This window comes from Paramormyrops kingsleyae, chromosome 10 (genome assembly GCF_048594095.1).
Source record: "Paramormyrops kingsleyae isolate MSU_618 chromosome 10, PKINGS_0.4, whole genome shotgun sequence".
NCBI classification, from domain to species: domain Eukaryota; kingdom Metazoa; phylum Chordata; class Actinopteri; order Osteoglossiformes; family Mormyridae; genus Paramormyrops; species Paramormyrops kingsleyae.
Genome location: NC_132806.1, coordinates 15,462,490 through 15,488,631, shown reverse-complemented (window position 1 = coordinate 15,488,631; position 26,142 = coordinate 15,462,490). Strand labels below are relative to the sequence as shown.

At 46.3% G+C, this 26,142-nt stretch overlaps 3 protein-coding genes across 7 annotated transcripts; 1 reads left to right on the top strand and 2 right to left on the bottom strand.

The window, feature by feature from the left end:
* Positions 1 to 253: 253 nt before the first annotated feature.
* On the bottom strand, positions 254 to 12,785 carry LOC111854463 (calpain-5). 4 transcript variants are annotated; one of them, XM_023832433.2, is made up of 14 exons: positions 12,363 to 12,785; positions 11,867 to 12,060; positions 8,935 to 9,100; positions 7,033 to 7,164; positions 5,333 to 5,544; positions 4,796 to 4,988; positions 3,870 to 4,063; positions 3,678 to 3,755; positions 3,066 to 3,510; positions 2,595 to 2,717; positions 2,058 to 2,254; positions 1,847 to 1,965; positions 1,183 to 1,319; positions 254 to 1,096 (listed from the first exon to the last, which is right to left on the bottom strand). In XM_023832433.2, the coding sequence occupies exons 3-14, from the start codon at positions 9,097 to 9,099 to the stop codon at positions 920 to 922; spliced, it is 2,172 nt and encodes a 723-aa protein (XP_023688201.1). In that variant the 5' UTR covers position 9,100; positions 11,867 to 12,060; positions 12,363 to 12,785; the 3' UTR covers positions 254 to 919. The 4 variants fall into 4 exon arrangements, 3 of the variants coding, with proteins under 3 accessions (XP_023688201.1, XP_023688200.1, XP_023688202.1); XM_023832432.2 differs by lacking the exon at positions 12,363 to 12,785 and adding an exon at positions 11,631 to 11,729 and having other exon boundaries at positions 11,867 to 12,006; XR_002840680.2 differs by lacking the exon at positions 12,363 to 12,785 and adding an exon at positions 11,631 to 11,729 and having other exon boundaries at positions 958 to 1,096; positions 1,902 to 1,965; positions 11,867 to 12,006.
* Positions 12,786 to 13,983: 1,198 nt separating this feature from the next.
* taf6 (TAF6 RNA polymerase II, TATA box binding protein (TBP)-associated factor) lies at positions 13,984 to 21,800 on the bottom strand. Of its 2 annotated transcripts, none has more exons than XM_023832437.2 (15): positions 21,308 to 21,800; positions 20,676 to 20,869; positions 20,254 to 20,340; positions 20,018 to 20,171; positions 19,664 to 19,720; positions 19,279 to 19,398; positions 18,976 to 19,097; positions 18,579 to 18,656; positions 18,129 to 18,230; positions 17,721 to 17,903; positions 16,561 to 16,635; positions 16,328 to 16,453; positions 16,059 to 16,232; positions 15,217 to 15,423; positions 13,984 to 14,828 (listed from the first exon to the last, which is right to left on the bottom strand). In XM_023832437.2, exons 2-15 carry the CDS (start codon positions 20,829 to 20,831, stop codon positions 14,523 to 14,525), a joined length of 1,947 nt encoding a protein of 648 aa, XP_023688205.1. In that variant the 5' UTR covers positions 20,832 to 20,869; positions 21,308 to 21,800; the 3' UTR covers positions 13,984 to 14,522. The 2 variants fall into 2 exon arrangements, with proteins under 2 accessions (XP_023688205.1, XP_023688204.1); XM_023832436.2 differs by having other exon boundaries at positions 21,458 to 21,799.
* Positions 21,801 to 21,929: 129 nt separating this feature from the next.
* cnpy4 (canopy FGF signaling regulator 4) lies at positions 21,930 to 25,912 on the top strand. The gene is made up of 6 exons (XM_023832438.2): positions 21,930 to 22,109; positions 22,324 to 22,450; positions 22,534 to 22,630; positions 22,843 to 22,965; positions 23,341 to 23,458; positions 24,373 to 25,912. The coding sequence occupies exons 1-6, from the start codon at positions 22,022 to 22,024 to the stop codon at positions 24,477 to 24,479; spliced, it is 660 nt and encodes a 219-aa protein (XP_023688206.1). The 5' UTR covers positions 21,930 to 22,021; the 3' UTR covers positions 24,480 to 25,912.
* The last annotated feature ends 230 nt before the right edge of the window (positions 25,913 to 26,142 follow it).

The following is a 26,142-nucleotide window of genomic DNA, read 5'->3' as shown; positions in this document are numbered from 1 at the left end:
TGAAATATAACATTATGTACGTAAAAACGCAAATTAAATAACTAAGGAAGCGTGACTTCTAACGCCAGAAACAGGAAACGATATATGTTACAGTTTGTAGTAAGACCCCTAACCAGTGATTCTCTGGTTAAATATTACATCATCTTCATCACTTTGGATAAAGATATCAACTAAATAAACAAACGCTGATAGCAGGCAGGTACACAGCATTTAAACTGATAATGAGAAGACATTTTCAAATGCTTTGGAGAACTTGTTTTCAAAAGCACGTTTGTATTTTATTTAAAAATGTGGTACAACAATGCACAACCAATGCAATGTGTTTGCAGAAAAAAAATGTCAATATTAAATATGATAATCGTCAATACTCATCTGCAAGACATGTAATGTTTTCGCTTTGTCTGACCAGCAGAGTGGTGTAAAAACATACATACATTCGGCACATATACAAAACACACACACACCCTTGGCTTAAATTTCCTGAAATGGCCCATCTGTTAGATGCATTGCCCTGCATGCTGATGTTTCAGCTGTCAGAAAGTCAGCATATCCTGAAATACCTGACACTGTCCCTTCAGCAGTGTTGCGACCTTCTCTGCCGGCATATTTCAGTTAAAATATGTTATGCTGCATTCAAGTTAAACCATGAATTACTTATTCATATGCTGCACTAGCTGGTTATAATATTGGTCTTTTTAACTCTGGTTTTAAAATATACTAATACTCATCTTTTATCTCGTCTTAAGCTCTGATGATTTCCTGCATGGATACTGTCCTGCTTATTGTTGCCTGAGTGTTCTTTTATTTTTTATTTTATTTTATTGAATATTTCCTTGTTTAACATGTGCACTCATTTATGTGGAACCCACTGCAGGATCAGGCTATCTGTCCAGTAGGGGGCACTAATGGGACCCACCGATCACAGATCGGTCAGGCATTGGCTGGAAGAAGTGTCCACATAGATGCATCCGTGGACACCAGACTGCCATTGGTTGCCTTGCAAGTCAATCACCCGTTTGCAGTTCTTCTCGTTGTCGCTGGTTTGCAGCTGCACTCTGCCCAGCAAGCAATCCCATAGTCGTCCTTGGCGCCATATCTGCATGTGTACATGGACATGGTGAAAGAGTGCTCAGCAGGACTCAACTGCGAGAATCCAGTGCAGCGTTACAGCTTGGCTCTGACCTCAATGCGGATGTGGGAGTCAGGCTGCCTCCTGTAGAAAATGGCCTTGGTGTTGAACTCGGGGTTGCTATTCTGCTTGAAGATGCGGGTCTTTATGGTTTTGTCCTCACAGTGTATGACAGCATAGACGTCAGGGGCTGCAGCAATAATGTGACAGGAGAGTCACTCAGAAATACACACATGGTGATGGTCACATAAGCTGGGGTGGGTGACAAACGTGTATATAATCACATACGCCAGTAACATGGATATATGACAGAAGCAGAAAGATAAAGGTGGTCATAAACATTCAGTGTGAATACTACACACAATTTTCTAGTCATCATTAGCACTGAACGTAGTCCGTGTTTAGCCTTAGTACTGGACACAGTCTGTGGCTAAGATTAGCATTAGCACGACACAGGGTCTGCTGTGAACGTTAGCATTAGCATAACACATGGTCTGCAGTTAGCATTAGCATAGCATTCGCAGTACTGCAAACAGTTTATGGCTAGCATTAGCATCAGCATTGCACACATTCAGTATTAGCATTACTGCTGGAGACAGCTTTTGTTAGCATTATTTTAATGCTGCACATATATAGTTGTTAGCATTAGCACTGTGTAAAGCTTATGGAAAGTATTAGCATTAGGACTGCATACAGTGAGTGTTTAACTGTTCGCACCTATACATTTAGGTAGACTGAGGCCAGATGCCCGCCGCAGGTGCACAGTGGTTACCATGGTGGCCGGGTCCCCCCAGCACTGCCTGACGGAGGGCCCAGGAAGCTCGTCTGTCAGCTCCCTGAAGGAGACGTGAATGGGGATGGTAAGCATGGCGAAGCAAGGAGGAGGGAGTCACACTGGCGAGATGAGAAGGTCAGTGAGGTGATGTACCTCAGGCGGATGTGGGAATGCGACATGACCCTGAGGAGGAAGCGGCCCGTGGCCCCAGGCTGGAAGGTGGTGGGGAGCAGGGCGTAGCGGCCGGGTCCCAGGGTGACGCGCAGGGCCACACTGCGGGAGTCCATGTACACGGAGCTGGCAGCCTGCTCCCCCAAACACTGCACACGGGTCTCCCTGTTTACCTCCACCTGAGCCAACGGGAGAGGGGGGGGGTGGGGGGGAGGGCAGGGTTGCAGATCCCAGCTCTACTCTCACGGTATCACATTCTCTGACTGTCCCACTCACCGGACATCTCATTCATAGAACGGTATGTATTAACATCAGCTGATCACACCCGGGCCTTGTGCCCACTGCGGACTGGGATGGGCTCCAACCCCCAACCCCCCCGTGACCGTGATCAGGATAAGCTGTTAGAAGATGGATGATCTTATCACTCAGATGTGACGGATTCCCTGATGCGTGATACAAGCCGAGCTCATACTGCGAATCAGTCGTTTGTGCTAAAGCTAATCGTGTCAAGTCACCCACCCGTAGCACCTCGAAGCCTATAGGGAGGTTCTCTCCCTTCCCTTCCTTCCTCTGCATCCTCTTGTCCTCCTGCTGAAGGCAAATCAGCACCTCATCCGCCTCTCCCTGCACCTCAAACATAAACTGGGAGGGAAAGAAGGAACATAACCTAAGATTGACTGGTTTCCCTGTGACGTCTGTCTTTCTGTCTGTCTGTCTGTCTGTCTTTCTGTCTGTCTGTCTGTCTGTCTGTCTGTCTGTGCCTAAATCTAAATCTTGTGTATTTTCTCCTATTTTGTCTTCTGTCACCGCCAAGTATTCCAGCACTCTATCAAAATAACAAAGAACAGAATCTGGCCCCCACTAAGGGACTTTCATATCCCATGGCAGCTCTTGCTTTCTGAATTAATTGGCTTGAGAGAAACAGAAATGGTGTCTCTGCAAAGGGGTGTCTGTGCATGGTGCAGCTCACTGTCACGGATCCCGACTCACCTGGGGGTTGAGCAGGAAGGTCTCCCGGTGGTTGATGCAGCCCCCACACCTGCTCCTGTTGTCCTTGTGCTGAAGGTCCAGCCCTCCTGTCCCCCCACCATTGGGGTGAGACTTTCCCACCTTAATATTCTCACATTCCTTCCCTCGTTCCATCTTGTCCATCAGTCCACTTGTCCTGCCATCCTTCTTCCTCTCCCCCAGCTGTTCCTCTTTCCTGTCTCCTTTCTGACACTTCTTCTCATCCTCCAGGTAGATGGCCCGGTCCCTGGGTCTTGCCTCCCCACTGTGGGGAATGGCGCCCCCTGGTGGCTCCTCAGGTGCAAACATCCACTCCCCTCGGCAGCGTACCTCCCTCCAATGAGACGTGGGCCACAGCAGGGACTGCTCCACCAGCCGGCACACCACCACGTCCGTGAAGAAACGGCAGAAGTCCTCAAACTCCATCCTGATATGAATGAATAGTCACAGAAGGACAGTCAGCCTGATCTTGGCTTTGGAAATACTCTCCGATCACCAAGCTGTGGTCACTAATCTCCAGGCATTACTAAGATCATGAGATGCTTATATTTTTATATTTATAGCTTTAGGTGCAATAGTTTTTTTCTGAATTACCAGAACTCTCCAACATCCCTGACTGTAATGCCCATCTTCTCCAGCTCGCTGCGGCCCACCTGCTGCCACTGAGGTGACCTGTAGGAGGCGATAGGGAGTTATACACTGCTACATATATGTTTCAAACTGAATCAGTTTTATGGCCGGATAAGCCCTGTAATGATGTCATACTCTGGTTCGGTTCTTACTCACCCCTTGCTCCAAGCTCCGGTCCAGTCGTTCGTGCCCCAGGGGTTGTGTAGGCGCACCATGTGAGCCCAGACAGTCCCACAGCGGCCCAGGATTCGCTCGCCGAGACGGATCTTCCGCACTGCCGTGATCCCATAGGCATGGCCCCGAACCAACCCGCAGTCCAACACCGACTCCACTGCCTCCCCCTCTGCCGGCTGGCACGGCGGTGGCACAGGGGAGGGGGCCATGCGGGATGGCCGGAGAAGGGGTAGAGGGAGAGCCAGAAGGTAAGAGCGCTCAGTCTGAGCACCAGGAGGCCTGCTCATATGGTACAGGAAGCGGAGACTGCACTACTGAGCGAAACTCTAATTGTCTGACACGGCTGGCAGGGATTTGTGAAAGCTTGTGAATGAAAAGTAAGTCATTTAATTAAAAGGAGACTGTTTGAAATGTCAAGATGGATCACAGCCAAATGGTTTTGCCGCGCCATACCCTGCATACTCATGGCCATAGATGTGTTGTGTTGGTTTAAACTAGGTTTTCTGAGATCTGAACTGGTGTGAAAAACTCGCATGTAAATGGCACAGCTGACCATATTGTGTATAAAGTATTTATATCCTAAACCTGTTAGGGTGTTAGGTATATGGACCACTGTTTCTCGACTGGCGGGTCAAACCCAGAAGTGGGTAGCAGGACTGTTTTCACGGAGAGTGTGGTCAGACCTCTTTCGTTTTGTGCTTGAAGCCATTGCATCTCTCTTACTGCCTATTTGCTATCACTGCACTATTTTTTGTGAAATTAATTTGGTTTGAAATTTTCAAACTCAATGACCAAAGAACAATGTGGGTCCTGAGGCTGAACCAGTCGAGAACCACTGATGCAGAGGAGTTAGGCTGTCTATAAGCCCATGTGATACAGTACTGGCCCCTCCCCCATGTGGATCTGACCCGGATGGAGCAGGTGATGAGGGCCCGGCGGGCGTGCGCTCGCGCCAGCGTCTGGAACAGGCCCTTCCGCTTGTCTGGGTGCATTCCCAGCAGCTCGTGGTCCAGAACGAGGGGCTCTGACACGCCGCCGGTGAAGTCCACCAAAGCTTCGGCTGTGTTGCCTCCCTCCAGCGCCTCATAACATCCGTTTAGTCTTTTTGGTAGTCGGGGAGGGCAGGGTTCAGACAGACAGAGAATCTAACTTATATAGATAGATTACTGCATCCCTTCAAACAACTGTTCCTATTCAATAATTGTCCCCTATAGCTGAAGATGACAATCAAGATACTTAATTAGGCTGTAAAATGACTGTGTTGACTATCAGTTATCATGCACTGATACTGAGCATCATGGATGTATCATATCTTGCTCTCCTGAAATAATTTAACATCTCATCACAGGTGAAACATCCCATAGGATTCATATCTTTAAATGATTCCGGACATTACTGTCTGACAGCATGGGTGCACTGGCTCCCCCCTGTGGTGATGCTCTCACTTGGCGTAGGCTTTCTCCAGTAGGGCACTCCAGAACTCGCGTGGTGTGGCCGAGCGGCAGAAGAGCAGCGTGCCGTCTTGGTTGACCGGCAGCCGGTCATCTATCACCACATCCGTCCAGCGGCCGAAACGCCAGAAGCGAAAGTGGAAGATTCCGGCATACTGGTCCGACCGCTTGGGGTTCCACTCCTGCTCCAAATGATCTGGGATCACCTGGGAGATGGGAGAACATGTGAGGCAGCTGCTCTCAGTTATTCCTTCATGAGGTCAGGAATGATAATCTTATGTTGGGTTTGTTGCCTCCTTCACTGTCTCAGTGCCCCAGGACAAGAGACTTCAGGGGAACTTCACTGGAACATTGTGTTTCTCCATCCATCCATCCATCCATCCATCCATCCATTCATCTTTTATTTTTTATAAAAACCTGAATGCAATTTTCTGTACATCATAGTCTTGTTTGTTGTGTTATCTTTACTGTTGAAGAACCCCAATGTACTTATACTTGTACTTCAGTATCAGTGCAAATAGCAAATAAAGGGCAGGTGACACCCACCAAATGGCAAACCACCTCAGGGATGAGAACCTGAGCACAGGGCAGGTGACACCCACCACATGGCAAACCACCTCAGGGATGAGAACCTGAGCACAGGGCAGGTGACACCCACCACATGGCAAACCACCTCAGGCATGAGAACCTGAGCACAGGGCAGGTGACACCCACCACATGGCAAACCACCTCAGGGATGAGAACCTGAGCACAGGGCAGGTGACACCCACCACATGGCAAACCACCTCAGGGATGAGAACCTGAGCACAGGGCAGGTGACACCCACCACATGGCAAACCACCTCAGGGATGAGAACCTGAGCACAGGGCAGGTGACACCCACCACATAGCAAACCACCTCTGGGATGAGAACCTGAGCACAGGGCAGGTGACACCCACCACATGGCAAACTACCTCAGGCATGAGAACCTGAGCACAGGGCAGGTGACACCCACCACATGGCAAACCACCTCAGGCATGAGAACCTGAGCACAGGGCAGGTGACACCCACCACATGGCAAACCACCTCAGGGATGAGAACCTGAGCACAGGGCAGGTGACACCCACCACATGGCAAACCACCTCAGGGATGAGAACCTGAGCACAGGGCAGGTGACACCCACCACATGGCAAACCACCTCAGGGATGAGAACCGGAGCACAGGGCAGGTGACACCCACCATATGGCAAACCACCTCAGGCATGAGAACTTGAGCACAGGGCAGGTGACACCCACCACATGGCAAACCACCTCAGGGATGAGAACCTGAGCACAGGGCAGGTGACACCACAGCAGTACACTGGTCTGAATGGAACAGTGGGAGTTTCTTTTCTGGTAGCTAGAATACCAATCCTACCACCAACCCTCAAAGTTAGGGGACCTCCTTGCAGGGCTGGAAATAGATCACTGTCATACCCAGGATGGAGCAATCACAGGTTAAGGGCCCAACAGAGTCAGATCACTTCTGGCATTCACAGGATTTGAACCAGCAACCTTCTGGTTGGTGGAATAGACCCCTAGCCTCAGTAGCACTGCTATGCCCTACTTTAGGTTCAATTCAATTCGAATTCAATATAGTGCATGTAACAAAAATAATTACCATATGTGAAAAGGGAAGTCAACTACATTTTTGGGGCCCACAGGCTGGAATCGTACCTTCTTCCAGAGGGAGGGTTCCGTGGCCAGACAGGATGTGGCTGCGACCATCCAGCAATTACCCAGACTCCCCTGGTGTAGATCCCGGGTGCTGATGCCATCCACAAAGAGACGGGGGTCCTTACAGAGTTTCTGTGACAGGAGGGGAGATGCTGTCAGTATGAGATTAATCTATAAATATGTGTGTGTGAGAGACAACCTGTTGACCTGCGGATATACGTGCCAGTGACTTCCCCCGATATTTTCAAGAGGGTGGAGCTTAAGCATGACTACAACACAAACCACATGCATCTGAAATTGCAAAGTAAATTGGATGTGACCTTTTATGTGCCAACGAGGTGACATTTAAAATGCTGGTATATGGCATCTATAGAACATTCACATTATTCAGCATATGTACGTTTTGGAAATGCAGGTACAGCCAGTCCCAGTTAGGGATAGCCAGTTAGGGATAGCCAGTTAGGGATAGCCAGTTAGGGATAGCCAGTTAGGGTTTCACAGTGAAATCAGTGTCGTTTTATACGTTTCTGGAGTGATACCCAGTTAAAGTTCCAAGTACCCCCACACACACCCCTCACACTCTCCTCCAGCTTCAGTTACACTCCGCTCATGCCTCTCCTTAATTAGAAAGTCTCATTTTTACTCATTAAATGTCTGAAATTAGACCCCTCACCATGTTTTCGAGGGGTAATCCTGATCGGGAACTTGTGCACCACCTCTCTCGATTTAAGCAGCTGGTGTTCGATCAGACAGACACCCACAGGCTATACGGGACTCTGACGGGGCTAAAAATACAGCTCTTGTGGCTCTTCTCTGTTTGCCTTTATTTGATTGGATGCTTGTCTCTCTCACTAGCCAAACATCTTTTTCTTGTTGTTCAGTTGCTGTTGTTACTGGATATGCTCCTGTCTCCTCTTCCCTGACATCCTCCCAGTACTTATCTCTCCTGTTTTTTCCTCTTTCTTTAATCTGTCTCTCTCTCTCTCTGCTGGGCTGTATCTCTGATTCTGCGTCTGTATATTTTTCCTTTCTAAATTCAGAGATAGACTGTCCAATTAAAATACTGCCAAAGTATGTTTTTCAAGACAAACGCACATGCAGGGATTGTCATAAGTAGTATGCAAGCATGCATTCGCCGAATAACATTCAGAACAGCAAAAGTACATACTGATGTACATTTGTGCTGGTATGGAAAGAAATTAACATGCTTTTTAGGCTTTGTGTGGGAAATACATACCTATGCACCAGTTATGTCAATCCCTGTACATGTATATTCATTTCAATAGTGAGTAACCAACTGGTGACAACCAGTTTCTATGACCCCTTATCCTACAGCGGGTCACAGCTACAGGGTGACAGGACACAGTGTCAAAGTCTACTCAGCAACTCTGATGTGTTTCTCTTATTCCACACTTAATGTTTCCTTCTGACATCGATTAGTATGTCTGCCATGGGCCACGGCCTCTTGAGTACTAAATAAGATTCGCCACAAGTCAACAAACTCATCAGGAAGACCGGCCTCATGAGAGGACTGGAGCCACTGGGGGGCGCTGCAGAGGATAAAATCTGGAGGACATCATGAGCAATGCTCATCCCCTCCATGGGGTGCTTTCCTGGAGGAAGCTTATTCCACCAAGAGTCCTAAGAAGCCCCACTGGAGATCCCGTCCCAATATACCATCCCCCACCCCAGCCATAGCACATGCCAGCTGTAAAAACAGATGACACTGTACATAACTATGTATGACTATGTACCTCATATGTACACCATATACACTTATTTATACTTTATGTTGTTGATTTATGCCGTTTCTTTTGATTGGAGGATATTTTCCCCTTGGTCTCTTGGCAGCTTTGTGAGAGGGAACGGTTCATGCTAACTTCTCCCTCTCTCCTTTCTCACCCTTGGCCTTTTCCAGGTGAGTCCAGGTGGGAGGGGCCGCCGGTAGAAGAGGGACTGGGCCGTGGGGGGGAAGAGCGGGTCCTGGAAGAGCACCCCCTGGCGCAGACAGTCACGCTTCAACTTGTAGTAATTTTGATTCTGGAAAAAATGGACCCGCTCTGGCATGCTGAGCAGGAAGAATCCAGAAGTCAGACGCGTCAGCTTATGCTGCTCGATACGAGGACCATTCAGAGCGTAGTGTTCAACACCACAAAGCCAGTTAAGGAAAGCGTCGGCTAAGGTGTTTGCTAAAAAAATGTCTGGTCTGTATGTTTTTCATCTATCCATCCAGTCTTCTTCCATACCCGCCTTCCATATTTAGTACAGGAGTCTATGCTTAGAACAGCATGCCGCTCTCATTTAATTGCTGTTATCTGATAATTCATCCATCCATCTTCCAACCCACAGCTATTTTTACTGGTCCGCGTGATCAATAAAATGATAAATAATAATAATAAAAAGTTTTCTGGTCACATGTATAAAGATAAGCAAACTTTTTTGTCAAGATTTTTGAATTAGTAATAAATATATAAATGAAATTAAACCTGAACAATGCACTGGTTCTAATGAGTTTTGCAAGAAGTTTTTTTTTTAAAAAAAGGGTAAAATCAAAACCAAACAAGTCTTTTACTGTAGCTCTCATGCGACATGAAAATGATCATGAAAATGGCACATTTTTGCAAAAATGTGGACTGTCTACAAATGAGCAAAAACATAGACCATTAGGGGTTCCAGAGGGCTGGGTCGAGAAGCACTGGTTTAAAGATTCCAGTTAGTTTGACTGCATGGCTCTGGGCTGCAGGAGTACTCAGAAGACACCAGTACAACACGGAGAGAACATTCAAACTCCACACACACACACACACACACACACACACAGCAGAGGTGGGATTGAAACCCACAATCCTGTAGGTGTGAGGCACCATGTCGCCCCCTGCTGGTTCATTATTATTTTTAAAACCACAAATGAAAACTTGACAAACCCGCTGGACAACTTGTCGAATTTAAGGTAGTCTGGGCTAAATCTAATTGAACAAAAAATAAAGTCCATTTAAACTGGGGTACCTTAAATCTGACAAGTTATCCAGCTTCGTGATACAGGCTCCTGGTCCTGTTAATAATCCAAGGTTTGACTGACACTGTATACATGTACGCTGCTTTCTGGGAAAAGTGCCAAAGGATTCCAGGTAGCTGCTGAGTCTCCAGCAGACGCGGAGCCGAGCCCAGTGGGTTCAGGTCAGTGCTACAGACCATGATTTGGTTCGGCACAGGACCCTCACTCTAAGGAAGCTTTACAGTCAGGGATTCATCCCAGAAGCGTGTGTTTAACCAACGGGAACTTCAACCAGCATGTGAGGACCATATGAAACTAAGCCACAGCCTTAGAAACCTTCGCTGAAATTCACCCTCCGCTGTGAACTGGCACAAATCCAGGGCACAGATGCGAGCAGCAAAGACTGCCACTCATCGCTTCCACCAAGACCCCTGTGTTTTCAATAAATTCTCCTTGGGGTAAAAGCTTTAAGTCAGAAACACCAGAGACGCTTCCCCCTAAACTCCTGCAGGTCCTCAGATTCCACAGCCAAACTCATACAGGTTTATTGAAGCAATATGCTTCACATATAATCTGAGGTTCTACTTTTGTGTTTGTCATCTGTATGTACTACGTGTTCGTGCTATAAAAGCTGCCTTTAAGTTTAAAAATAATACTGCAGCATTCTTTATTTTTATCCAGTAACCAAATGATCCACCCAGGCTTCATTCTATGAATAGCAGCTATTTTTCCAGTCTGTTATAGGACAATCAGTAGAATCCAGAGCCCTAGACTAGACATAAGGAAAGCGCATGATTTTATTTCGATTAAATGCAGGAATCGAGAGTCTGGCACAGTGCCAGGCAGAGACTTGAGTCTCAGTGCGTGGAGGGAGGGTGTGACGTCTAGACAAACGTGCGGGACTGTTTCATCGCTCCCCAAATTCCGTGGGGGCAATAGACGGCTACCGCGGCGCGCTGCTTCTCTAAATATCTCCTACTATTTATCGAATCAACGGCCAGCTCTCAGATAACGAAAATATAATAATATACAATGTTACACTTCTACACTGAATGAAAAGCACGTTTAGTTTGAACTAGCATTTACAACTTAAAGATTAACTTGCAGAACACATATATATATTTACTAGACCTATATATATATTTACTGGATGGGAAAATGATGGATGTATTATGTGAGCTATATATGTGGACTGTAATGTGTAAAGATACATTTATAAATAAAGATTAAGTACTGCTGAATCCAAGATGACGGTATCCATAACGCGTTTACTCCCGACAAATTGAGTCTTTTGGGTTCTTGATTACCAGTTTTCAGTTGTATTTCAGCGCATGGATAGACGAGTCTGCAAGCTCACATAGCTAAATGTATGTACCTTTCCCGTCTTTTGTATCATTTACTACTGTTACCAGCTCCGCAGCGAAAAGAAAATCTCAATTAAATTTAGAATAATGGGAAACTTTGGGAAACACTTATGGTTTGTATTTACCTGCACCAGACCTATGATCAATTACTATTATTATTGTTATTATTAATAATAAACACTTCCGTTTTCTTTATTTACATAGGCAGGCAAGGGATTTAACGTAAAGTTTATACATACGTAATATGTTTCACTGCCGGGGAGTCAGTGAATAAAAAGTACAGGGTCTTAAAACAGCTTCTCCTACTCCACTTTTCCGCTGAACACACCCATCAGACACTATAAAAAGAAATTACATACTGATCGATCCTCTGATACATTTGAGGAATATTACATGCATTCAAATGTTTTTCTTATTCTTGCTGATTTTCTGTGAGATTTGACATCAGGCATCCTGTGAGACGTTCAGTGTTCACCTGCTCCGCCGGAAGAGGAGTCCCTTTTCCAAAGTGGGGATCTAGCGGAATTCCCGGAGCTTCCCCATGGATGCTGTCAGGTTCCCTGATCCAGGCCAGTACTCCGCGTATTTTCCCGTGCGTTTCCCAGCTGACTGGGACGCCGCTTTCACAAACTTGTGTGGGTGGCAGAACCTAGACAGCTTAAACCTAGACTGGCCGATCAGAAAGATCAGAAAGAATCAGACTTATCTGTATTTGATTGTGTAACAATATACTAGTTTCTATACAGCGCATTTTCTTTGCCCCTGTGCATGTTGGCCCCGTTCCCATCGTTCTGTGGTTTAATGTCGGCAGCCTTCCGTGCGCGTGTGTATGTGTGTGCGCGTGTGATCCCTGCCGTATATCCATGCAGGTGGAGTTATATGTCAGTGTAACATCAGTAGATCGTCATACCTGCACTCAGGTGTAATATAAGCCCCCTCCCCAAAAGAGACAATAGACCAGCGCCACTCACCCTTTTGGGGCCGACGAGGAAGGCGGGCTACCCTATCTTGTTAAGGGCTGCCACACTCAAGTTAATGTAAATCCATAAATACACTTTAGCACTCCTTGAATCATTTGTCAGCTATGCTGCACGTATGCCAGGATTCACAAAAAAAGTAAAATTGTCCCTGACTTGCACTTAACTGAGCTGGGCCTGTCTGAAGAAATTGCCCCCCCCCTCGTATGCCTCTCTGTTTGCTGTGTATTTTGCTCTTCTTACCCTCTCATTGCTGGTGTATTCAGCCTTGTCCGCTCCCTGACCTCAGTCCCCCCGTCCGTGGGCTGGACCCTGTTTCCTGGTCCAACAAGTCGTCCCCACCCTCTTTTTTGGCCATGGGACATACTCCTCTATCTGCTACGGCGTTCCCCTCCTCCCCCAACATCACCCGTTTGGCGGATCTGTTGTCACTGAGCGTGTCACTGACACCCAAGTCCCTCAGTGGGCCATTCCAGCCCTCTCCTTAACCCCTTCACTGCCAACCTGCTGGCAATTACTCCTGCCAATTTTATTCTTGGCAAAGTGGGCAACATCATTCTATATTAAGAGAAAAACTTGTTGATACTGATGTCACCTAGATAAGAACATTCCAGGAACCTGGAAATATCTGAATCTCCTTCCAGACCTGTAAACAAAGAGTGGCTTGAAATGAATGATTTTCTCGATAAATGTGCAAATGTTTCAGAAATTGCTGGGTTTGCGTATTCGGGTCACAGTGAAGATAAATTAGAAGCACCCAGGTTTTTGGCCGCTGAGGTATGAAGCGTCTCCTTTGACCCGGAGTCCCCCCCACCTGACCCCCCCCTATCCGTACATCTCACGCTTGCTTATCACCTTCCCCTCTCGCATGACTTCCTTTGTGCGGCTGGGTTTTGTCATTCAGGGCCACTGCGCTTCGACAGAGTGGCAGCATACGCACCGTGCGCACTCACTGGAGCAGGGGCGGCCCGAGGGACAGCGGCTTTGTAAAGGCAGTCACACACGTGAGGATCAACGCTAAGGCAGCTGTCTCAGATCCTGGGCATCTTAGAATAGTCAGCTTTTAATGGCAACTTGAAATTTGGTGTAAGTTCCTGATGGGTATTAATACAGTTTCCAGCAAACACGCCAAATTCACCTTCCATTCCTGCATTTCTGGTATGGGCCCACTGTGAGCTTGGAGTGTATACTGGCAAAGACTCCTAGCAGAACCGAGATGGAATGCCGGTCCACACACTGACTGCTGAGATACTGATTCTCCTTAACAGCGCGTTTCTGGACCATATGGGGAAAGCAGCACATAGAGATAGAGAAGAGGGGACTTAAGCAAGTTGGGAAGAGAATGTCTCCCTCAATGAAGTATTTTCAACATACAAAACCAGGACTGGGAACCGAACAAAGAACCCTGGACAAATTTACATGTTATTTACTTAGCAGATAAAAGCCACATACTTTTTTTCTTGTGAAAGCAGGGTCAGACAGGGTCAAACATAAATAAACTGATGTTGGCATAAAGAGTGTTTGGTTGATTAACCTAAGACATTAAGTAGATGTCTTTGAGTTTCACGCTTGCTTCAGAGAGGATTAAAAAATACATATGACCAATAGGCATTGGTTTAACCATGATTAATGATTTATCTTCTCTTCCTGCAGTAAAAACAGCAAATAACACCATACAAAAATCAGCTTTATTTGAGAATATAAAAAAAAAAAAAATCAACAAAAACACTGTCAGAGCTAGAGGAGGGGCCACATGCCTGTGGGCGTGGCTTACAGAGAGAGAAGGGGTATGAACCCACCCTGTACCGTATTGCCATACCACTCTCCCTTGAATTGTCCTTCATGGCTCCTCAGTGTCCTGCACTCTCCAGCTCTCCTCATCGCTTTCTCCACTCTCCCCCTCCTTAGGTCCTCCTTAAAGTCAGCTCCTCCGACACTCTGGGCACTCCTTACGCTTTTTAATATAAACCCATTCTTTAAAAGTCTCATTGCTGTGTCCACACCCCCCCCCCCCCCACCCCGTTCCATAAAACTCCAGCTCCGAAGTCGTCTCTGACCTAAGGAGTCTCGGATTTGCAGTTTCCTTCATCGGCTTCAGGATGGTGTCGCTCTACTTCTCCCCCCACTCCCCATCCCCCAGGAAGGTGCCCCCAGTCAGTGGCCGCTAGCCCCTGGGGAATCTGAGCGGTCCGTTTTAGAGGAGGAGTCAAGCACAGGGGCGGGGCCTGAGGAGGCAGGCAAGGGTGATGTCAGGCTGGCGCCCTTGGTCTCTGACGCAGCCGACGGCAGAGACACCACGATGTATTTCTGAACGGGCCGGGACCCCCCCGCCCCCGTGGCCGCCGCCCCAGCACTGGCACCCCCATGCTCCAACTTCACCAGGGGCTGCATGGTGGAGGCGGAGCTGGGGGCGGGGCTTGTGATGGGGGAGGTAGAACGGGCAGAGCTCAGTGTAATCACCTGTGGAAGGAAACAGAGATCGCGATGGAGGATATTTCAGGGAGAATTCCACTGAGATTTTCATGTCGTTTTTTTTGCCGTCATTCCACTAAAAGAAGCAAAATGTAGCTAAAACTGCAAGTGAAAAGCTGCCCACACTGAGCAGAGGAGTGTCAATGTTTCACTCTTCACCATCTACAGAAGACATTTTTTTTTCCTAAGCGGTGAAATCAGCCTCCCAGTGTGCCTTGTGGTTACGATTTTCATAGCACCATAGACTCATGGGAAACCGATCAACAGAAATCAAAAGGAACAGAGGTACCCCCCATTTAAACAAGTTAAAGCAATAATTCCGAAAAAAAGAAAATAAAAATGCGTTCCTGTATCCCTGGCAATGCGCTATGAATACCTGCTGCGTTGTGGCCGCTGCGGCGCTCGTGGACATGACGATGTACTTGGTTGCCGGGGGTGACGGCTGGGTGGGGGTCACCGGCCGGGCCGACACCAGGGTTTGGACCGGCAGGGTGAGCGAGCTGGGCACCTTGATGATGTTGGGGGTGCGGGGTCCAGACACACCCGAGACGCCACCCTGTGACAGAGTGAGGGTGGGACGGGGCTGGGGGAGGGGGAGGGGGGGCGGCATCATACTACGGCTCATCTGCAACCCACTTTTGTAAAGCTAAGTGAACTTAAGCAAGTAACTAATAAATAGCACAATGAAATACGCTGTGGATTCTAGGGTCTCCCCTGCAAATCCTGTCTGTTCTGAGAGAAGCTGTTGTGTTTTTTATGCAGAAGTCAAAGAAAATATTGTTTATTCTTTCATGTTGGTGTAAAACTATGACATTTATGTCTATCAAAGTGTGTTAGCTTAGCCATTTCAGGATTTATAGCAACCATCCAATGTATCCCAGCAGGCCTATTTGTTGACTGGCTAATCAATACCCTATCAAGTTAACTAATTAAGTTAATTAATTAACAGTGAAATTTAACAAGCATTTGGAGAGGCTGAGGTGCCCCGGAGGAGAGGTTTGGGAACTGAAGTGCTGCTCATCTAGCCGTCCAACTAGGTATCAGTAACTTTCTGAAGAACAGAAATATGTAATACTGCTCATTTGCACATATTCTAGTGTTTCTTTTCCACACTTACTACCCAGATAAGTAGCTCTGAACGTTTCCTTTCATGGCCTGAGACTCTTGCTCAGTGCTGCACTAGTGGCAGCAGGTGACGGGGCAGGACGGGACCCCCACCTGTGTGATGGTCAGGGTGGTCCGGTTGACTTGCTGGGCTTGCAGGGCTGCTTGGGCCCGGGCCTTCACCACGTGTGAGCACAGCATGGGTCCCAGGTAACCGTAGTCCGTGCGGTACTGATCCGAATTGTCGGGGAGCGGCCGGGTCTTGGCGATCACGCTGGCGCAATGTTTCTGCGGGGGCGACAGACACAGAGTGGGTCCATCTCTCGTCGCGGCGCCGTGCTCCGCCGGGACCGAAATGCGGCCGCGTGCTCGCACGCGCTCACCAGCAGGAGGCTCTGCACGTGGTCGGCCCCAATCTTGTCGATGTTGGAGACCACCGGCCCCTCGCTGACCGCCTTGATGCGGCTTCCTTCCACAGACAGCCGAGGAATGATCAGCGTTTTGATGACCTGATCCGTGGGAAAGCAGGACGGGTCAGTACACCTTAAAGGGGGGGGGGGAGGGGATACCAGAAAGCAGGACGGGCCGGGAAGGGGGGAGTGGGGGAGGCACTAACATCAGGGCCGAGCTCGGCCAGTCCCGCGATGCAGCCGTAGCGTGTGGTCCACTGGGTCTTCTCGTCCAGGAGGCTCTGAAGTGCACAGACAGGAAATGTATGTATCGCATCGCTCCCAACGTTCAGCCCAGGCAAGAATCTGTCTCTGCACCTCCATAGTCCACTGAGGGACCATTGAGGACGTTGATGATAACATCCAACTTTCTATTCACTTCAAAAACCTTCTCTGTTCTTTGCTAACCTCACCACTCCCTGTATGTCTGTGTCACTCCATTCCTTAATATCATCTATCCATCTCCTCGCTGGTCATCCTCTACACTAACTAACATTACCCACTTAATCAGACTATCATCTCTCATTCAATCCCAGTTTCCTTTCTCTTACTTAAAAGGTCTGTTGGTCGTCTGATTCGCTGCCCAGGAATTAATCTTACTGTCTTTCGTCTTCCCAGGCTGGTACCAGGCAACAATCAGAGACTGCAAATAACTGGAAGCTAATTGGCTAACTAATGCAATAGGTGTATTTAAGTCCATCACAGATAGGGGGCACTATATTTCATTAGCAATAGAGTCGTCCCTCGACCCTTCGCGCTTCGACTTTCGCGGCTTCACTCTATCGCGGTTTTTTGTCTATTGATTAAAAGGTTGATCATGTACAATAATAACAGTATGATATTTATAACGTCTAATATTTCTTATTTTCTATTATTTTTTCTAATATTTTGGGTAATACGAGTGTAATTGTCATGACCTGCCTGTCCGATCCTCTTGTACATGTGTGCCACGCCCCCTTATTAACCACATATGCAACCCCGATTGTGACCAGCTGCTTTGTCAATTTGATTCAGTTTGAAGTCCACGTCAGTGTCTATAACCCCAGGTCTGTCATTGACGTTTTGATGTTACATGTTCCTGTGTGCTGCATTTGGAGTGATTCCAAATAAACCCTTCAGTCCTGATTCCTCGTCTCCCCGCGGAATTCGCGGATTTCGCCTATTGCGGGTTATTTTTCGAACGTAACTCCGGCAATTAACGAGGGACCACTGTATTTGAAAAGTTACCGTAGTACCTTTCCAAGAGGAGGGCAGTATATTCCATCATGGCAAGCTGAAGGTCTGTTTAAAGGCGATGGTCTTAAAGGGGTCAGGCTCCCTCACTCACCTTGGTGAAGGTCTTGGTGATGCGCGACTGGATGTTGTTGTTGGTGGTGCTGAAGGTCTTGCAGCTCTGGGCCATCAGGCGAGCGGCGAAGTCACGCAGGGCCCAGTGGTTGTCCATGTCAGGCCGGAGGCACAGCTGCTTGCTGACGATGCAGGTCACTACTGCTGGGATCAGCTCGTGGAGCTGGGGGGGGCGGGCAGGGATAGGGACAAGCCAATCAGTCAAAATCTGATAGACGGGTGAACAAAGCAAGACTGCTGCTCATCACCAGGGCTCATCAGGTACAGAAGACTAGTAGCTATGTCTCTGCTGAAGGCCTTAGCTAAGGATGAGAGCTGAAAGCACTCCCTGAACGTGCTCACTGAACACTTCTGTAGTCACGGTGATGGTGATGCTTCATAAACTCACATATTTCTCCAGGTACAGAGTGGGGTTGTCCATGAGGGCTTTGACCATCCTCATCAGGTAGATCAGCAGAGCCAGGTTGTTCTGGACCACGTTGACACGCACCTGCAGAGCCGGGAGGGTGGGGAGGGCGGCATTTACTGACATGCATGAGGAACTCTTCACAGCAGAATCGCAACCACGAGAAGACAAGGTGAAAATGGTCTATATACATGGGATCTCCATGCACTGCTCCGCAGGATCCAAATAAACGTTTCAAGGATCACATCTGAGCATATCAGCCGTCATAAATAAGCTCTTCCCTTGTTGACCATGCAGATGTGGCCCAAACTCAAACAAGATGAATGACATGGATCCTCAACCAGAGGTGTGTGTTTGAGAACGAGATAGAGAGGAATGGACCGACAGCGGCAGCACGCGGCAGCACGTGGCCACGAAGACGACCCAGCTCACCCCTTCCGAGATGAAGGTGCTGAATCGCGGCAGCATCTGGTACAGCCCGGGGTCTGTGGCGATGCTCTGTAGTGCCTCCTGGGGGAAGTGCATGGAACAGCGGCACAGCAGTTATTGTGATGTCGAAATCTCAGCACATCCCGTTAATGGCCGTTTCCTAATTTGTCGTTTACTTAAATAAAAAGAGACGGGGTTTAAAAATACAATAAAAACGCACGGCTGTTACTTTTTAAATGAATCCCAGTCTCACACAAACAGAAGTAGAAAGAAGTCATTTTGGGACATGTTTTACATTTCTTAATAAAAACAGCTTAAAGGAGCTGTTTGTGGGAATGTCCATTTAAGTCTCAATTTCAGAATAAGAAGAGACACACGCAGCCCCGCCCCTCGGACTCACCGCCCTCTTGGCCTCGCAGGACCCCACACAGGCCTCTGTAATCTCCTTGTAATACAGCTGCTGTTCCACTGACAGCTCATGTGTGCTGCGAGCCTTCATCCGCACCACACACTTCTCCTTGCCTGAAGGTGAGGGGTCACAGGGGTCACCACGCCCATCAAGATATAGCGGAATCCTGTCACCTCGTCACCGTGGCACTCACCACCGCTACCGTATATCCCCATTTTTGTAATCCGCATCAGTTTGCGATATTTAAATATCCCAAGGTTAACTCCTGGGCAGCGAATCAGACGACCAACAGACCTTTATTTTCAGCATTGGCTGCCCCTTGACCTTTGCCCTGGATAGGCCCCTCCTCTTCCTGTCCCGGCTTGACGGCTTTTAGGGGCTCAGTGGACTCGGTTTTCTGCTGCTCTTTGGAAACTGGGAGACGGGAAAGAAGAAACGGTAACAGGAGGCAGAGGTTCATCGGGGGCAGGCAACCTAATCTGTCAGATATGCACCAACAGAACTGAGGAACATTAATCGATGATGAACAGAATGAGAGAGACAGGCAGGATGGTTAAAAAACAGATTGTTTGTGGCTTGAACAGAGGCTAAAAGAAAAGGAATAACGAGAGAAAATGGAGAGCCAGAGAGGTTGTGCTCAGGGTCTGGGAGAGAGAGAGAGACGGGGACAGTCTCTTACTTGGGGGCGGGTTCTCTGGTATTGCAGGCTGGACGCCTTCGATGCTTAGCCAGTGTGCTGGAAAAGCAGCCAAATGACACATCAGAAAGATGCAGCCCCAAGCTAACATGAAGGCTAACAGCATAATGCATATTCTGCTAAATAGATAATAATATAACTGATACTGTGTCCTGCAGAAAGATACTCATTGTTAATGATGTATTGTAGTCTCTAAAAAAAATAGGTATATGTGATAGTTATGCAAAGTCACACTGGACAACTTGGCATAATAATAATTATAATAAATGCAAGGCAGACAGCCCGAGGCATAATTGAGGGCGGTAACCACGGTAACGACAGCTCGGTCCCCGTTACCCTTAAGCGAGACGTCGAGCGGCACTCGCGGGAGCGGCGTGTTGATGATGTCGCTCAAGTCCACCTCCTTCTCCTCGTAGAAGTGCAGCTCCCTGCCTCCGCCGCTAGCGAAGCGGAACGGGATAAACTCCTGCGACTGGAAACCGTAGAGAGGCTGCGGGGGGGGACATCGGGGTCAGCATGGACTAAGAGGGGTCCCGGGACACCGTTCCTTAAGGAGGCTCCCCCTCTCCTACCTCAACGTTTTTCAGCTTCAGGGCGTAGTCGATGTCACTGGTCATCAGCTTGCGCCTCTTCCCGTGGTGCATGAACTTCAGCGCATCCTGGTCAACAAAAACACGCGCCTTTCAGGGATGTGGTCATCTCCAAACACAGGTAAGCTCAGGCACAGACCTACCTCTGTGCCACACACACACAGACCTGGGAGCAACTTATTTACATTCTTTCACTATGAACGACTTGCTACACATCATGGCTCCATTAATTATCCTGATTGATTTGTCAATTTAATTATAATAGGCTAAAGTTATTCAAAACGAATATTTTGGTTTCTGGGTAACCACGCATGTATTATATTCTGTCAAATCAATTCTTATAAGAAGGTTGTTCATTGACACATTTGGTAACCAACAGCACCAGGCTTGCTGGCTCCCCGTACCTGCGCGATCTCCTTGATGCGGTAGCTGACCTCCTCGCTCAGGGCCACGCAGCTCTCCTCCTGCAGCTGCCCCACCCCCATCGACTCGGCGATTGCCTTCATGGATTCGGTGGGCAAGATCACGCTGCATGGCTTCGGTCTCCGCTCCTCTGCCATGCCTGGGGTCGGGGGTAGGTAGGGTTGGGCACGGTAGACTGGTAGGAAGAGAGGGACAGGACGAGTGAAGGTACTTTACATCCACCACTCACCACACTCAGTTCATTTTGACTTCTCTCTGTTACTGTTACAGCAACACGAAGAGAACAACTTTATATAAGAAGTATATGAAGAACGCAGAATCGTAAGGTAGGGAGTAATATGCAGATCCCAAGAGGTTTTGACATACAGATGACAGCGAAATGTACCCGCAAAAAAGCCAACGACCCTCCCCTTTCATTTGAAATCGTGCGCAAACCGAGGAACGTTTTTAGATGATCAAATAGTAAAGGTGATAACTCCAGATTAAATTATGCCATATAAATGCACACAATCGCCATTTCAAATACTATAGTATACAAAAGCTTCTTTTCAAAAGAAGAGTGAAACTACACACGCGCCTTCAGTTGAGTTTAATCACGAAAATCAGGTATTACCTGAGGCAACTGTTTTAGTTTAATTTTTCAACATATGAAGAAAACTCAAACGTTGCGATTATAGTAGGGCAATCGATCCCTTGCAGTAAACAAGGGTAAAGGCTTGCTAACCCACACAGCTAACGTGCACCGTTAACGAGCTGCTCCTACCTTTAGAGTAAGACTAAAGAAAAAGTGGGAAAACGACCCGAATAATTCGGTGAGCTAAAACAGAGTTACGGACGCCGTTCAAGCAATCTGTATTATTTCATAAAGCTTATACAGTTACGTTGCTCGTAAACAACTGCTCCATTGTTATTATTAATATCATGACTATTTCTGTTCCGATCCTTTTTTCTGAAATTCCGCCATATTGATTCCGGTATGAAAACCGCGTCTAGGTCCTGAAATATAGGAATTAGACATACTATAATAATACATTTGTCCTTATATATAATATAAAATTACATTATATAATAACGGATACGAAATATATTATATATGTACACGTTTCAATATGTATTATTTAACCTATTCTGTTTTTTGTATAGCTTGTATTATTTTTAAACATCTTCTAGGACAAGTTGAATGTTTTCGACTATCGGTTGAGCAACCTTGACTTAAGATGGTTGAGGTATGTAAATCTGCGCATGCGTGAATCTCCAGTTGAAGTAGGTGAAGTAGGCATGCCGATGTGGCGTTGCAACTGGTGAGAAGCCAGTAATATAAAATTATATGATGGGCATTTTATTGTTCATGCTTTTCTTTGCCGGTAGTTTTGTCCAGGCAGATGAAGACGAAAGGTTGCCAAATAAATGTGAAGGTCAGAGTTTGGCTTTTCTTTTTATGGTCTTATTTCCTAGTATTGGAATCTAAGGTATATGTATTGTATTCATTCCCTTGGTTTTTCTCAAGTCGTTATATGTGTGTGCTAAGTACCGTACGGGTGTAAATCCTTGGTGATTTGTGCTTTTTTGTGTCATGTATTGATATATATTTTTAAATCTATGCTGTTTATGTTGTGTTTTTCCCCTTAGTATGTAAATTCCTAACGGTGGAGCTTCAGGGAGCCCTGGACAAAAGTGGGAGGTCTAAGGAAGTTTTGGAAGTGGGGGAGGTGTTAGACACTGGTAAACGCAAGCGCAAGATCAAGTACAACACTTCGTAAGTATGATGGAGATAATGATAGTGGCACGAATCGTAAGAGTACGAAGAAACGTTATGTTCTCTCTGGTGTGTGTTTGTAGGGAAACGCGACTTACAGAAGCTATGGACAACATCTGTGAAAGAATCCTTCAGTACAGCGTTCATGCAGAGAGACCTGGAAGTCTCCGATATGCAAAGGTTTTTTTTTTCTTCTAAATCACTCCTAATTAAGATTGATTCTTACTGATTAGATTACTATGATAATTAATAAGTTCCAGTGGTTATGGACGTGTTTTGTATGGCAAATGCTAGATCTGTAAATAAAACAGTTCTTTCCTGAGAGTATAATATTCCATTTTATTCAAAGTGCATCCTTTGGGTCTCCTGGTCTTAATTTTGCTCCATCACAGGGTGCAAGTCAGACCATGACCACCTTGAAGAACTTGGTGAACAAGGGGGTGAAGGTGGAGCTTGGTTTACCGTATGAGCTGTGGGACGAACCGTCTGTGGAGGTGGCAGATATGAAGAAACAGGTACCTACCTGCTCTCAGATGCTAAAGCGTGTAACCAGCCCTTGAATGCTGATTGGGGGAGTGGGGGGTAACTTCAGGTTTCTGTAAGTATAATGTTACATTATACTTAAGGTTTCTGTAAGTATATATATAACATTATATATCAATGGTTTAAGTAAAATCTTAATCTGTAACCTGATTGAGGAAAATGTTGTAAAACCAGGCACCGGATCTCTGAGGGGTGAGATGTAGGGTAGTTTTCATGTTTTTCAATGCTTGATATGTCAAATAATCAGATTTATGGCCAGAATGTGATCTGTGGGGGAAGACCCAAGTGCTGGCAATGCAGGGTCTGGTGTGTGAACTTGAATGAAACACTAGGGATCACTGTTTCAGTGTGAGATCATGCTGGAGGAGTATGAGGAAGTGGTGGAGGACTGGTATTTCCATCACCAGGGGCAGAAGTTGGAGATGTTCCTCTGTGGCACCCATGTACTGAAGGACTCTGACCAGGGTGAGGAAGACCAGTTAGTTCTTAATCCACTCTGCATGCTTGCTTGTAAATGCATTTCAGTTATTAAAATATGGCATTATCATAATGGTAAATCTTTATACACTGTCTGGCCAAAAAAAGTCACTGTTTGAATTAAAATCATGAAGTACTTAAGAGCCAATGAGTGGCTTATTATAGCAGCTCAGCAACATTATGCAGCAATGAAGTGAAGTCAGCTGAGTACCTGAATCTCCCGAATGGCCAGGTTATCCCAGCAATGGATTTTTCTTTTCCCAATCGCATGGGCATATTCCAGAACGATAATGCCAAGATTCATCAGGCTGGAATTGTCAAAGTGTGGTTCAGGGCGCATGAGGAATTATTTCCACGCATGATTTGGCCACCACAAAGTCTTGACCATAACCCTATTGAAAGTCTTTGAGATGTGCCGAAGAGGACTTTACTGAGTGGTTTGACTCGCCTATCATCAATACAAGATCTTGATGAAAAATGAACGCAAAATAGATTTACAAAATATTGAGATGTTGCACAAGCACATGGAAACGAATATGCACCATGATCAAAACTATAGGTGGTCCAACTAAATATAATTTTTTTTTTTTTTTTTGCCCAGGCAGTGTATATATTTTGCTTTCAAAGGGGGTTGGGCTTTCAGTTAACTTCAGAACCTCTAGAGTGTTTGTTTATTAATCTATTTTTCTGTATCTACCTACATCTATCACAGAAGGTCTTTTTCTTCTCATCTTTTAGATATATTACCGCTCAGTCAAATACTAGCCGAGATACTCTGTGAAATCACACTGCAAGACTCTCATTTTTTCTAAGAGTTTCCATATTGATTTTAGTAGCAGAAAGTCAGTTTTATTTACTCAGTATCTTGTACACAGTTTGATGGCTTCCCCTGTACTGTCTAGAATGTCTGAAGGAGATGTGGAAGGGCGATATGGGAACAAAGGGATCGGAGAGCGAGGAGGTTGCTAGTGAGCCGAAAGTGGAGATGCATGATGCCGGAGAACTTTGAGAAGGCATGGGACAAGCTGACTGACAGACAGGGAAATCATACCAAGCTCCTCCTTCCATCCTAAACATCAGCCATTTGCAGCCCAGGGGTGGCTGACCCTAATCCTAACCCAGGATCCCCTGGGTTGCTCTCTCGTGCCCTTGACGTAGCTGGTAAACCTGGATATGCACCGCTAGCAGCCTGTCCCAGGATCTCCTCCATGATCCATGTCAGATGAGATGTAGATCAGCCATCTGAAGGCTGGTAGCCTCCAAGGAGGTGTTCTGTGACCCTTCTTCTCTGCATGATGGGCTGCCGGCTGGACATCAGGTCTGGGGGACTCTGAAGCAGCAGTAAGTGTTAGTGGCAGTGTGCATGGTGCTCCACCAACCTTCTCAAGACGTTTTTAATGATCACCTAGTGGACAATTTTATAAACATTTGATAATATTTTTTCTTGTGCTCATGGAATGTGTACTACTTTATATTAAAGGCAATAATGAACATTCTTTGTTTAGTTACCACATGGTGGCGCCAAATTTTAAATTTTAAAAAGCCACGTTCACAAACGAACGAAACCGTCGCAGCCAGGTTTCTTGAAAATCGGTTCTTTATGAACTTCAAGTTTCAAGTGTATAACAAACGCTTTAGGTGACATCCTATTTTGGTTTTATCATCCTTGAATCAAAACAGTGTTTTCTGCTAACAAATTTGTTCCCTTCAATGCTTTTTTCAAACGCAGAAATGCCAAACAGCAAACTGTTAAATTTATTTGTTAGGCGTCTGAGAAATAACAACGATGAAGTAATGAGGAACCCTGAAAGTAATTAACAGATTGATGTGAGTGTAATGTTCTTTCCCAAAAGTGTTATTTTATGTACATGATACTCAAGTTCTCAGCTGAGTCGTTTTGGTTTCGTGATTTAAATGTTTTAGACAACAAAGCTTCAAAAGAGACTTATTGAAAAAGGTAAGGGAGAGTGATGTGACTATGATATGAAAAATCAGTTTTAAAATATGCTTGGAAGACAAAACTCTCCAGTGTAGCATTTTTAAGCCCCATCAGACAATTGTCCCATCAGGACTGAAATGTTAAAATGCATGCAGCTGTCTTTGGGAGAATGTTGAATTGCTGATGAGCTGATACAGACCAACACTGATGCGTTTAATATTTTTTGCCAGGAGAAAAGTATTGAAACTTAAATGAGCAATTTTCTCATTCCTCTGAGACGACGTGGCCCACTGTACCCCTGTAATGGTTTTGTTTTCCCACGAAAAGTTTGTTGCCTCCCCTTTCGTAACACTGTCTCACAACTGATGTCGCTGCCAATAAGAAACTGTAATGTCCTGTTAAAACCCAAGACTCAATATACGCTGCAATTGAATATTTTTGATTATTTGTTAGGAATATCTTATTTAGCTTTTTATTGCATTAAAATGTATTTTATTTACTGACATTTTGCTTATGTGGTTGTTTACAATGTCAAGTGCATTCAGGTCTGATTGTGAAATACACTAAAATGCATTATGCAAAGATGTCCAGTCATCTGAATTTATACTGCAATAGGAAACACAACATATAACAATGTACAGCTGTCAGCAAAACCCTGTCAAAGTGATCATTTATCCTAAACCTGGGGTCTTACGGGTACCTGTCTAAGGTCCCATTTACATTAAGCTCTGAG